Consider the following 14,032-nt stretch of genomic DNA (forward strand, 5'->3'; position numbering starts at 1 on the left):
GAATATATGGAGAGTGGTACTCAGTAATGTGTTGTATTGGATTTGTATTCAGGACAAAATTTAATTGCTTTGATACATTTTTTACAGTATTACTTTAGTGCCTTATTGAAATCAGGATGCATGTTTTATTCTGTACAAGTGTCCTTCTTTTCACTCTATCAGTCAGGTTAGCATTGTGGAGTAACTACAATGTTGTTGATCCATCCTCAGTTTTCTCCTATCACAGCCATTAAACTCTGTAACTGTTTTAAAGTTTCCATTGTTAAATCCCTGAGTGGTTTCCCTCCTCTATGTCAACTGAGTTAGGAATGACACCTGTATCTTTGTAGTGACTGATTGTATTGATATACCATCCACTGTATAATGAATAACTTTAACAAGCTCAAAGGGTTATTCAATGTAACAAAGTATTCAAAGTCAAGTTCTGCAGTGGGATCACCAAAATAAAAATAAAAATAACAATTAAGAGAACATATTATTGTATGGGACAATATACAAATGTTTTTAAGAAAGATACAATTGTATTGAGTTAATGTATTTATTGGTTTCTTTTCATTTTGATAAGAGATGGAAATGCAATGAATTGAAGGTTATTTGTTGATGTAAAAATCGAAACGTAATGATTTTAAGATGGTGTCATTAGGTTTTGGGTGGGGTGGGGTCGCAAGAAATTCTTGTGGGAAAAAATGGGGTCCCTGCTGAAAAAGTTTGAATACCACTGCTGTAACACAACAAAATGTGGAAAAAGTCAAGTGAATACTATACTTTGTGAAGGCAGTGTTCCTCTCCTCCTCAGCTGTCTTACCCCGTCTGCATCGAACGCAGCTCCGAAACCAATGTCTCCGCCCTTCATGGCATCAACCAATGGGGCTGCGTATGTGAGGTTGGGCTCTGGAGGCCGGCCCCCAAAGTCCTCCATGGGGACACAGTTGACAGCCGCATTGGCAGGAGCCCCCAGCTCATCACACATGATACGGCGCACGTACAGACCCATCACTGACAATAGAGTACAATATAATAGAAAATAATACAATGGAATATAATACAATACAACAAAATACAATAGAACACAATACATTATAATCACTGGTAAGCACCTGATACAATACTGTAATTACTTTGGTCTTTATTAGTATTGTCCTACCTCCGTTCATGGCGTCTATGCGTATCTTCAGCTGTTCAGGTCCTGTCAGAAGACTCTTGATGGCGTTGAAGTCAAAGATGGTTCTCAGGAGGTTGAGGTACAACTCCACCGAGTCCACTATCTCAACTAACAACACACAGAAGAGGAGGGCAGTGGCTCAGAGTCTAGTGTGTATCTGCATGTGTCTATCCATCCAATAGCATGTATGCTACTTGTATGCAAGAACAGAGTGCATGTGTGGTGAGACTGTGTATGCCTGGCGTGTAAGTGTGTGAACATACAGTGCATTCGGAAAGTATTCAGACCCCTTCACTTTTTCGTCATTTTATTATGTTACAGCCTTATTCTAAAATTGATTTAATCATTTTTCCCCTCATCAATCTACATACCGAAGCAAAAACTTTTTTTTTATGTTTGCAAATGTATATGAGACTCAAAATTGAGCTCAGGTGCATCCTGTTTCCATTGATCATCCTTGAGGTGTTTCTACAACTTGATTGGAGCCCACCTGTGGTCAATTCAATTGATTGGACAAGATTTGGAAAGGCACACGTCTGTTTATATAAGGTCCCACAGTTGACAGTTCATGTTAGTGCAAAAACTAAGCCATGAGGTTGAAGGAATTGTCCGTAGAGCTCCGAGACAGGATTGTGTCGAGGCACAGATCTGGGGAATTGTAACAAAAATTGTCTGACGCATTGAAGGTTCCCAAGAACACAGTGGCATCCATCATTCTTAAATGGAAGAATATTGGAATCACCAAGACTCTTCCTAGAGCTGGCCGTCCAGCCAAACTGAGCAAATCGGGTAAGAAGGGCCTTGGTCAGGTAGGTGACAAAGAACCGGAAGGTCATTCTGACAAAGCTCCAGAGTTCCTCTGTGGAGATGGCATAACTTTCTGGAAGGTTATGCCATCTCTGCAGCACTCCACCAATCAGACCTTTATGGTAGAGTGGCCAGACAGAAGCCACTCCTCATTAAAAGGTACAGGACAGCCCACTTGGAGTTTGCCAAAAGGCACCTAAAGACTCTCAAGACCATGAGAAAATATTTTCTGGTCTGATGAAACCAAGTTTGAACTCTTTGGCCTGAATGCCAAGCGTCACATCTGGAGGAAACCTGGAACCATCCCTACGGTGTAGCATGGTGGTGGCAGCATAATGTTGTGGGGATGTTTTCAGTGGCAAGGACTGGGAAACTAGTCAGGATCAAGGGGAAAGATGAATGGAGCAAAGTACAGAGAGATCCTTGATGAAAACTTGCTTCAGAGCACTCAGGACCTCAGGTTGACCTTCCAACAGGACAACGACCCTAAGCACACAGCCAAGACAATGCAGGAATGGCTTCAGGACAAGTCTCTTAATGTCCTTGAGTGGCCCAGCCAGAGCATGGACTTGAACCTGATCAAACATCTCTGTAGAGACCTGAAATAGCTGTGCAGCGACACTCCCCATCCAACCTAACAGAGCTTGAGAGGATCTGCAGAGAAGAATGGGAGAAACTCCCCAAGCAGGCGTGCCAAGCTTGTAGCATCATACCAAAGAAGACTTGAGGCTGTAATCGCTTCCAAAGGTGTTTAAACAAAGTTTTTGGTTAAGGCTGTAATGTAACAAAATGTGGAAAAAGTAAAGGGGTCTGAATACTTTCCCGAATACACTGTATATGTGTTTGCAGTGTGTCTGCGTCTACTCTGTGTGTGTGTCTGCTCTGTGTATGCTGCTCTGTGTGGGGGCATAGGAGCACACACACAATTATTCATATATTTTTTTTTAGGAACTCTCACCTTGCTGAGTTACAAAAGCAGGATACACAAGGTGCAATTTCAAAATGTGGTTGTGCATCAGCCGTTTTATCTTGTTATGTCAGTCACTGAGAGTCACTCGATTAGCCATGTCAGATAAAAAAATGCATATCTAGCCAGCTATCTAAACTTGTAGTAATTATGGTCGAATTACCGACCAGGGAGCCCCCATTGATTTTGTTAGTCACTCTCACTCAGATATTATATTAAAAACTGAAAACATTTCTCTCCAGGAAATTGCAAGACATTTGTCTCATGGGGCAGAGTAGAATTAACCACCAACTAAATGTCATTTAGGGCCCCCAAACGCTAGGGGCGACTCTGACTGCAGGTGTGGGTATGGATGTGGGTAATCAGACCTGATAGCCACTGCAGTCCCTCGTGATGAGTTCAGATTTTTTGTGGCCCCGACCCCCATCAAAGTTGCCCATCCTTGGTCTACAGCAGGGGCAGTCAACTCTTACCCTATGAACCTGCTAGTTTTCTGTTCTTCCTGATAATTAATTATGCCCACCTGGTGTCCCAGGTCTAAATCAGTCCCTGATTAGAGGGAAACAATTTTAAAAAGGATTGGAACTGGCTTCACGGTCCAGAGTTGAGTCTGAGGGGTCTAGGGCAGCGTTTCCCAAACTCGGTTCTAGGGAACCCAAGGGTTGCACGTTTTAGTTTTTGCCCTAACACTACACAGCTTATTCAAATGACCAAAGCTGGTTGATTAGTTGATTATTTGAATCAGCTGGGTAGTGCTAGGGCAAAAAAACTAAACGTACACTCCTTGAGGTCGCATGGGCCGAGTTGGGGAAGCCCTGGTCTAGAGGGTGTAACGCATGTGTTAACTTCATTCAGGAGAGAGGCAACGATGATGATTCCCACGGACAGACAGATAGCAGAGAGGGAGAGCAGGTAAGACAGTGAGAAGTGCCTCTCCAAGCTCATTGAGTTCATAGACTGATGATCTGTCTGTGTGAATCAATCGGAATGATCAAATATGGTCTCTGATTAAACGATAGCAGTTTAAGTCTAGAGGGTGTATTGCATGTGTTAACTTCATGCATGAGAGAGGCAGCCATGATGATATTTTATTATTTATCAAAACAGTTTTTAACACAGTATAATAACTGTATTATAAATTGAAAATAATTACATGAAGTTTCAACCCATACTGTATGTAGAGCAGCAGTTGTAACAACCTGACATAGCGGAAGTGAGAAAAATACTAGACATTTTTTTTTTAAATTTTACCTTTATTTAACCAGGCAAGTCAGTTAAGAACACATTCTTATTTTCAATGACGGCCTGGGAACAGTAACTGCCTGTTCAGGGGCAGAACAGATTTGTACAAAACTGCTTGGTTACTAGTCCAACGCTTGAAAATATCATGTAAGCAATTGTATTTGTGTAACAGTTAACAGTCACACTGGTATTCAGTACAGTACGAATGGCCATGGCCCTCAAGACTGATTGGACTGTATCTGAGTACGTGCCCCTCTACAAGGGCCCCCTTAGCTTTGTAAATTTGACCATTTGTAAGTTAATATTTTTCTGTACCCTTTTTTCAAAAGTCACTAGAAATGAGCATTTAAAACCTATTTTTTCAACAACAAAAAATCCCACATAGGAAAATAGTTCCCCCCCAATGTCAGAGTGGCTTCTATGCCCCTAGCTCTGTGTGTGTCTGGTCTGTGTGTGTCTAGCCCGTGTGTGTGTCCAGTACCTCTGAAGGGTTTGAACTTGTTCTCCAGGTCAAAGTCGTGGCGTCCCAGCCTGGCCAGGTCAATGCGGAGGTCAGGACATATGGCATACTCCTCCAGGGTCCTACTCACCTGGGCAATCTTCTCCATCACCGTGTCTGGAGACGGGCCTATTGGGAGGGGGGACACACGGTTACCATGGACACCAATGTTTGCACATTATGTACCCTGTTCCTGGCCTATGGTTGTTGTTATACAGTGGCTTGTGAAAGTACTCATCCCCCTTGGCATTTTTCCTATTTTGTTGCCTTCCAACCTGGAATTAAAATTGATTTCTGGGGGGTTTGTATAATTGCATTTACACAACATGCATACCACTTTGAAGATTCAAGTTATTTATTTATTGTGAAACAAACAAGAAATAAGACAAAAAAAATGAAAACTTGAGCATGCATAACTATTCACCCCCCCAAAGTCAATACGTTGTAGAGTCACCTTTTGCAGTAATTACAGCTGCAAGTCTCTTGGGATATGTCTCTATAAGCTTGGCACATGTAACCACTGGGATTTTTCCCCATTCGTCAAGGCTAAACTGCTCCAGTTCCTTCAAGTTGTATGGGTTCTGCTGGTGTACAGCAATCTTTAAGTCAAACCAGAGACTCGCAATTGGATTGAGGTCTAGGCCATTCCAAGACATTTAAATATTCCCTCTTAAACCACCTGAGTGTTGCTTTAGCAGTATGCTTAGGGTCATTTTCCTGCTGGAAGGTGACCCTCCGTCTGTCCAAGTCTCAAATCTCTGGAAGATTGAAACAGGTTTCCCTCAACAATTTCTCTGTATTTAGCACCATCCATCATTCCTTTAATTCTGACCAGTTTCCCAGTCCCTGCCGATGAAAAACATCCCCACAGCATGATGCTGCCACTCCCATGCTTCACTGTGGGGATGGTGTTCTCGGGTAATGAGAAGTGTTGGGTTTGTGCCAGACATAGCGTTTTCCTTGATGGCCAAAAACCTACATTTTAGTCTCATCTGACCAGAGTACCTTCTGCCATGTGTTTGGATAGTCTCCCACATGCCTTTTGGCGAACACCAAACGTGTTTGCTTATTTCTTTCTTTAAGCAATGGATTTTTTCTGGGCACTCCTCCGTAAAGCCCAGCTCTGTGGAGTGTATGGCTTAAAGTGGTCCTATGGACAGATACTCTATTCTCCGCTGTGGAGCAGTGCAACTCCTTCAGGGTTATCTTTGGTCTCTTTTTTGCCTCTCTGATTAATGTCCTCCTTGCCTGGTCCGTGAGTTTTGGTGGGCGGCCCTCTCTTGGCAGGTTTGTTGTGGTGCCATATTCTTTCAATTTTTGAATTATGGATTTAATGGTGCTTAGTGGGATGTTCAATGTTTCTGATGTTTTTTTATAACCCAACCCTGATCTGTACTTTTCCACAACTTTGGCCGTGACCTGTTTGGAGACCTCCTGGGTCTTCATGATGCCCTTTGCTTAGTGGTGTTGCAGACTTTGGGGACTTTCAGAACAGCTGTACTGTATGTATGTCTAAGTCTCTGAACTGTGTGTGTGTGTGTGTGTGTGTGTGTGTGTGTGTGTGTGTGTGTGTGTGTGTGTGTGTGTGTGTGTGTGTGTGTGTGTGTGTGTGTGTGTGTGTGTGTGTGTGTGTGTGTGTGTGTGTGTGTGTGTGTGTGTGTGTGTGTGTGTGTACTATCCCAGGGGATCATGTCTATCGCAGGTAAAGCCCACCAGGTGATGTTGCAGGGCGTCCATGAACTCTACGAGCTTGATCAGTCCCCACAGGTGTGGGGGGAGGAGCCTGGGGTCAACCACCTAGTCTTAATATGTCAGCACTGTGTCTGTGCATAAGTGTGTGAGTGTGTATGAATGCATTCTTCTGATGTGTACCTCACTCAATAAAGCCTTTGTATCCCCTCAACTCTACAGGGAGAAACCTGGATAAAGAGATCCTACAGGAACAGTTCATCTCAACAGTACTAAAGGTGGGGGACAGGAACTAAACAAGAACTCCCCCCTCTCTCTCCTCACGGTGAACTATTCCAGTTTATTCCTGATACACTTCACATTTGGACCTACCTACTACAATTGTGTTAATCCTCATAATTCTGGTGTTCCACTTCAGTCCAGGAGGACCTCAAATACCTTATGGTATTTACTGTTAATGATGACTACATGCCAAATCTGATAAGCATCTTATTGACTACAATACAATCAGGTTTTACGGAGAGCTAATTGTTGAGACTTGGTGTAATTGGGCCACTTGCTCACGGGCCATATACTATGAGGAAACAATAGATTAGTGTGTGAGTGGACTTAATCCATAATCAACCATGTTGGCTATCTCATTACCCAGTGATACACTTGACCCTTAATCAAGGTAAAGCGACAACTTCAAAATAGAGATGTGATTAGTGCCCTTACTGTCATTTTCTCTGTAAATTATTTGAAACCCTAGAAACCCTAGAAGGTCAGCATCCCGGAGTCGCCTCTTCACCGTTGACATTGAGACTGGTGTTTTGTGCGTACTATTTCATGAAGCTGCCAGTTGAGGACTTGTGAGGCGTCTGTTTCTCAAACTAGACACTCTAATGTACTTGTCCTCTTGCTCAGTTGTGCAGCGGGGCCTCCCACTCCTCTTTCTATTCTGGTTAGAGCCAGTTTGCGCTGTTCTGTGAAGGGAGTAGTACACAGCGTTGTACGAGATCTTCAGTTTCTTGGCAATTTCTCACATGAAATAGCCTTCATTTCTCAGAACAAGAATAGACAGACGAGTTTCAGAAGAAAGGTATTTGTTTCTGGCCATTTTGAGCCTGTAATCGAACCCACAAATGCTGATTCTCCAGATACTCAACTAGTCTAAAGAAGGCCAGTTGTATTGCTTCTTTAATCAGAACAACAGATTTCAGCTATGCTAACATAATTGCAAAAGGGTTTTCTTATGATCAATTACCCAATTTTTGGTATCCAATTGTTTTTTAGTAGCTACTATCTTGTCTCATCGCTACAACCCCCGTACGGGCTCGGGAGAGACGAAGGTTGAAAGTCATGCGTCCTCCGATACACAACCCAACCAAGACGCACTGCTTCTTAATGCAGCGCGCATCCAACCTGAATGCCAGCCACACCAATATGTCGGAGGAAACACTGTGCACCTGGAAACCTTGGTTAGTGCACACTGCGCCTGGCCCGCCACAGGAGTTGCTGGTGCACGATGAGACAAGGATATCACTACCGGCCAACCCCTCCCTAACCCATGCATCGCCCCACAGACCTCCCGGTTGCGGCCTGTTACGACAGAGCCTGGGCGCGAACCCAGAGTCTCTGGTGGCACAGCTGGCGCTGCAGTACAGCACCCTTAACCACTGCACCACCCGGGAAGCCCCTCCATTTATTTTTTGTATCTTTTTAACCAAATTATTTTTTTCATTTCATTTCACCAATTTGGACCGTTACATGAAATCCCCCCCAATAAAAAAAATGATTTAAATTACAGGTTGTAATGCAACAAAATAGGAAAAGGGGGATGAATACTATCGCAAGTCACTGTACATTTAAGAACAGCGAAGCCTATGGTGGCATATTAATGCACAACTGTTATTCATAGGAAGTTAAATGACATTTTGCTCTAGATTGAGAGGTCATATTACTGAGTAGTCATAATCTTCTATACACCATGTGAGGATTGTAAGAAGCTACTGGAGTCATGTAGACATTGACAAAGTGAACATTGTGTAGAATCATTTTGGGAGCCACAGTCTGTGGGCTCTGAAAGATAACTACTGTTGCGTGTGACATGAGGGATGAGGAGAGCAACACCACTTTGCTCTATTTATAGGACTGGAAGATGACTGAGATTCCACAGTAAACCCCTGGGGACTCGGAAGGCCTGTCCATGATGGAACTTCAGGAATATGTGAGTATTCCTTGTTAAGAGAATACACGGATAATTGCTGGGGCTGTGAGTGGGCTATGGTGCCAACTCTCTTAACTCAGTCAATAAATCACCAATATTGTATTCATATAGCACTTTTAACAAACACATTTATAATAAAGAGCCCACTAATAACCCGAGCATAAAGCCAAGAAGAGCAAGCACAAGTATCAGTGGTGAAAAGAAAACTCCTTGGGTAGGAGGACATCCATCGATCCTTTAACTGACTGACAAATTGACTGGCTGGCAGGTTGACAGCAATCAGTCAAATAAGCACCTCACCTCCATTGGCCACGTTGAATTTGACCCCAAAGTCTCCCCCGGGGCCTCCTGGATTATGACTGGCTGTCAGGATGATTCCACCAATAGCCTTGATCTTCCTGATGATGCAGGACACAGCTGGGGTGGAGAGGAGGCCGTTGTGTCCAATCACCAGCCGACCAATCTGAAAGAAACAGACAGAGGGAGAGTTTGAGGAACTTTAGCTGACTGAATCTCATTCTGGGACCTATGTACATATTGAAGTAATGAATTGTATCATACATTATTCAAGATTAAAGCATGTACAAACATCGCAACTCAAGAATGAAAAGGCCTATTATTGTAGACTAGCTCAGTGTAGTTTACAGAATGATTTCATTCGCATGTCTTTATTGTAATGAGCTTCAGAACTCTTTAGTCAAGAGATGTTTTCTAGAACTGGTCATGTGGCTTATGTCATGACGCTCAGGGCTTCATCTTTCCAGACCAGATGCGTCCAGAATTTGGCACGGACTGAGGTTCCAGACGTTCTATCAGGCTTGGACTAGGCTACATTCCAGACAGTCATCATGTGCGTCTACATCCATTTATTGAAGTAGCGCGAACAGTCTCGCATGTTCTGTCCCTCGGCTATAGCATCTCAACTATTCTAAATAAAAGTGTCCTCATTCTTGTGGAATTAATTATTATGACGTCGGCGCATCTCCTCACTTCAGGATTTCGAGAGAGAGAGAGATACTCTTGGCTCTATTCAATCAACCCCAACCTCGGTTTTTGGCATAAGAGCAAAAACATTTGTATGGTTTGAAAACCAAATAAAATCAGCTGTGTTAATGACAACATTCTCTCCCCGTAAAAATTTTTTTTTAAATAAACAATTATATTTAAACATATCCCAGACATCGCTTTGGATCGAATAGTGCCCTTTGGGTGCGCACTTAACACCTGCCTTGCCCTGTCAGCGACCCGTTGTACGTCACGCCTATCATCATTCCATACTCTGCCCACAGAATTTCACAAATATTCTTTCAATGTCTTCCCCGCGCTTATGTCCTGTGAGTTTGGCTCGTGGCCACTAAACTGGGTATCCCCCAAGCTTCGGACGAAGCAGGGAGGAATGTAGCTGAGTGGCGCGTGGGCAGGAGTAGACGAGGGATTGAACAGCCGATAAGGCAGGAGACATTAAGCTGAGCCAGCAGAAACATAGACCCATCTCAAAACAAATACATTCCCCTCAGTTTTTCATTTAGGTATTTCACCAAGCTTGTTGTCGCATAGATCTGAGAATAGACTGCTGTCCTTTCCAAGCGCTCTGCGCAATTGGTTAAAAGGCTCCGCCACTCACGCAGGCCCGCGCACGCACGCACACACACACACAAACAAACACACTGACACTGGGAGAGGGTACAAGCTTTAGGTTGTAACATAGCCTGCCTATCTATATGCACGTACGCCTATCGCCATAATTCGGAGTGTTGTTAACACAAGGCCACTGGATTGACTAATCGTTTCAGAGGCGCATAAAGAGAGCAGGCTATGCTAGGTAAACTCGTGTACAGCATTCCCTTGTATGCACTTGCCTAGAGTTTCAGCTGTATAAACCATCATTTATACGACCCATAGGCATATGGAGGATTAACAATAAAATACCATGGTTTATTATGCTATTTCTGTGCATCGTTTATCATGATCATCATCATCATTATCATCATCACTAACCCTGAAACCATTCCAAACTTTCTGGCATGACATTCTTGTCTTACCCCGTTGGCAGCGGCCATCTGAACTATAATCTCGGTGGCTGCTCGGCTGAAGTAGCGTCCGTCGCTGCCTACCACCATCGTGCATCCCTGGCGGTCCCTCAGGTCGATGGACGACAGTACACTTTGGATGTAGTTCTGCAGGTAGTTCTTCTTGCCCTCGAACACAGCCGTCTTCCGCCGCAGCCCGTTAGTACCGGGCCGCTGGTCATCAAACGGGCTCGTCTGGACCGTTACCACGGGAATGGGGTTTGTCTCCATCCTCCGCACAAGAACCCACCGGGAGTGACGGGTCGACTGGCTATACCGGGGATGACTCACTGTCGGCTGGATAGAGGTGGAGAGTCAAACATATGTAGGAGACAGACTGTGTTAGGGAGGTGAGACGTCCAGTGATGTCCGCTCTAGTCCTCCAGAAGTAGCACTTTCGAGGGAGGTGGGGGATGCGTTTACGCAATGACAGCACACCAGCGCTTTCCAGAGGGATGGCTATTAAGATGATAAATCCCCGTCAACAAATTCCTTGGCTTATAAACTCGGTTTGAGATATATGCTAGTTATAGGCCTGCTGTAGGTTTTAAACACATGCCACAGAAAACTTGCAGTGGGAGCTTTGGATAGGCTAATGTAATATTAAGCCAAGTCTTCTCTTCCGCCTGACAACTCCCTATTTTCCAAATAAGCCCGACTCTCCACAAGGACATGCGCCTGCCAAAATCAGGGAGGGCCAAAAGCCCCTACAATCAGCTGCGCCTCTGGACAAAAATAGCCCGGTGGAGTACGGGGAGAATTGTGTCGAGCTGGGGCTGTAACCGGACAAGGCAAAGCACTGTCAGTGTCAGTGTGCGAGCATTAAGCAGTTAAACGGTCAAAGACATGCGGAAAAGTGACGAGATAGGATCCGAGGGCGCACTGTTGGCCATGGGCAATGCAATGCGTCAAGCAGACCTCCCCTGTCCCACATTTGAGGCAATATAGTACATGGTAAAGTAAAACACACTAGTTGGTTTTAATATGGTACTTTAAGCTAATGGACTAGAATGATAACTAAACTGTGACACAAATGGAGTGCGTCTTATTTAATGGCAGCTCTCTCTATCTCTCTCGCTCTCTTTGTACTATAATGCATAAAAGTTAACATCAGAAGAGCAAGATGCGTTATGGGTGGCCAGAGAGAAGCATATGGGCTGGTTCACTGGTGCATAACTTAGTGGACAGCGCAACCAGGAGCAGAATCAAGGAAAGACATTTTTGTAAAACGTGCTTTTTCAAAATTGTAGGCCAATTGGGCCTATTAACGTGGTTGTCTGTATTGAAATGCTTTAAACCTGGGCCACACGGTGGCAGCATTGAGCTGGCCGACAGCTGGATGCAGACGTTCTCAAGCTTTCATTCGATTTTGTCAGGAAATTAAGATAGAATCAGTTGTATTTTAATGGATATTTAATGTATTTAAAAGCGACTCAATTAAATATTACAATAATTATTTGAAATAAAACAAAACAGGGCACGAAATTCGTACTGATGAGACGGATGTTTTTTATTGACAAACACGGGTTGTTTCGCCAATTACAGGACAAACAACATTTATGAAAATAAATATGAGCCTACGCTTACAATAATTCACAATAACAACTGTCATTTACTGTTCCGATACCTATTTTGCCAAGTAATTCTGTGCATTATATTATAGTCCTGCTAATTTAGACCTAGTTTTCCAGAAATTGAAATTGGAAACCTTTAGGTGCAATCATTTCCTCAGGTTATTTTTGTACTAATAGATGGCATCTTTAGCGATCAATTTCTAAGTGTAATAAAATGTGGGGAAGGAAATAAGTTGGCCTAAGCATAACCAAACACCGCAAACTGACCGTATGGTCCAAACTATTTTTATTGTTTCATTTCAATGTCGAAAATCAAAATACAATGGATTTTTAACATTTGGCAAAAGTGGTTCCACTTTCACGTTGACACCATATTTTAACAAATATATTATCAAGTCTTCATATTTACATTAACTTCATTTGACATACTGTATTCAACATTCAATGAACATAAACAACATGCAGTTTAAATACTTTCCTTGAGAAATGCGTCAACGTGCCTCCATTGGATCATTTTATCACTTGTATACAAACACAGAGGTTCCTTTGGTAGAAGCTATAACAAACAAACACTTCAACAACTAAGGTAAGGCATTTGGACATTCTCTGTTATTGAAGGAACGGCGCTCAACATTGCACTTGGGCAGAATGGAGTCATTGGAGCTGGAATCAGGCTCGGGAACCAAACGAACAGGGCCCGTGGGAAGATCAACAGAACAATGAGGGTTGGAGTTCTGTGTATTTGAGTTATGTGATACATAAGGAAAGGTTCTAGTCATAATGCTGTCAATACTGAATGAACACTTCGTATGTGTGTCGCTCGCAGCCTTCTGTACTGCAGGAGTTGCTGCGTAAAGTTGCGTTCTGAAGTCCACCGGGGCAACTACCTTACAGCTGCTGCTTAGACTCGGGTATGGTAGGTAGGAGGAAGGTAGCATCACGAGCCCGTCCTGAACGGGCATACACCAGAGAGGGGCAGCCGGTACGCTCACTTGGCTTTGGACGCAGTAAGGCCGGTAACAGCTAAAGTTTGGGTAAAACATGAGTCCATCTTTCATATACTCCGGCTGGTTTCTCTTAAACCTCTTCCTGCGCCGGAGAAAGCTGCCGTTGTCAAACATGTCCTCAGATGCGGGGTCCATAGACCAGTAGTTTCCTTTGCCTGCGTTTCCAGGCTCTCTCGGAATCTTGATAAAGCAGTCGTTGAGTGACAGGTTGTGCCTGACGGAGTTCTGCCACGCCGGAAACTTCTCCCGGTAGTAGGGGAACTTGTTGCTGATGAAGTCGCAGATGCCACTCAGCGTCAGTTTCTTCAGAGGACACTGTAAGATTGCCATGGTGATGAGAGCGATGTAGGAATACGGGGGCTTTACAGAACCGCGTGGTCTTCCCAATGAAGGTGTGTCTGCACAGAAACTATTCTCGCTCTCCCCAGATGAGTCGAACTCAGAGCAGTCCAGTTCGACGCTGGACTCGGCGGATGAGCTAGGCTCCCTGGTGTTGTCCGTCCGGTAGAGAAGATGCCGGTCAAGGAGAGGCTCGTCCTCTCCCGCTATGTATACTTCATCCTCGTTCAGTGGCAAGCCAGTCTGCTGGGACGTTTCATACTCCTTGGAGAGGATCATGGCTCAGACCACAACGTCCACACACGCGTAAAAGCGAAACTTTTTCCACCGTATCATTAACTCATAACACGCGTAAAAGCGCACAAATATATGTATTCTCTGACTTTCTCGGCTCGTCCTGTCCCTGTGGTCCTGGTCAGCCTGTTTGTGTTGACCGTGGGAGTTTAGTTTTTTATTAGTGGGCTGTTG

At 43.9% G+C, this 14,032-nt stretch overlaps 2 protein-coding genes across 3 annotated transcripts in view; both read right to left on the reverse strand.

Annotated features, from left to right (window-relative positions):
* Positions 1 to 11,309, reverse strand: part of pgm5 (phosphoglucomutase 5) — a 53,447-nt gene extending 42,138 nt beyond the window's left edge. The window contains exons 1-5 of one of the 2 annotated variants that reach the window (XR_006838522.1): positions 10,618 to 11,309; positions 8,876 to 9,038; positions 4,660 to 4,806; positions 1,145 to 1,270; positions 806 to 996 (exon numbers count right to left, since the gene is read on the reverse strand). Coding sequence is in view for 1 of the 2 variants with exons in the window: in XM_046346869.1 (XP_046202825.1) it covers positions 806 to 996; positions 1,145 to 1,270; positions 4,660 to 4,806; positions 8,876 to 9,038; positions 10,618 to 10,875 (885 nt within the window). In the remaining variant the exon portion in view is untranslated. The remainder of the gene's footprint in view (positions 1 to 805; positions 997 to 1,144; positions 1,271 to 4,659; positions 4,807 to 8,875; positions 9,039 to 10,617) is intronic. The other variant, XM_046346869.1, reaches the window with a different exon arrangement.
* An 837-nt stretch (positions 11,310 to 12,146) lies between these two features.
* foxd5 (forkhead box D5) lies at positions 12,147 to 13,975 on the reverse strand. The gene has a single exon (XM_046345204.1). The coding sequence runs from the start codon at positions 13,841 to 13,843 to the stop codon at positions 12,800 to 12,802; it is 1,044 nt and encodes a 347-aa protein (XP_046201160.1). The 5' UTR covers positions 13,844 to 13,975; the 3' UTR covers positions 12,147 to 12,799.
* Positions 13,976 to 14,032: the final 57 nt, after the last annotated feature.

Source organism: Oncorhynchus gorbuscha, linkage group LG04 (assembly GCF_021184085.1).
Source record: "Oncorhynchus gorbuscha isolate QuinsamMale2020 ecotype Even-year linkage group LG04, OgorEven_v1.0, whole genome shotgun sequence".
NCBI classification, from domain to species: Eukaryota; Metazoa; Chordata; class Actinopteri; order Salmoniformes; family Salmonidae; genus Oncorhynchus; species Oncorhynchus gorbuscha.

Coding starts and splice junctions, on each gene's coding strand:
- foxd5 (XM_046345204.1), bottom strand. CDS start 13,843: ATGATCCTCTCCAAGGAGTATGAAACGTCCCAGCAGACTGGCTTGCCA.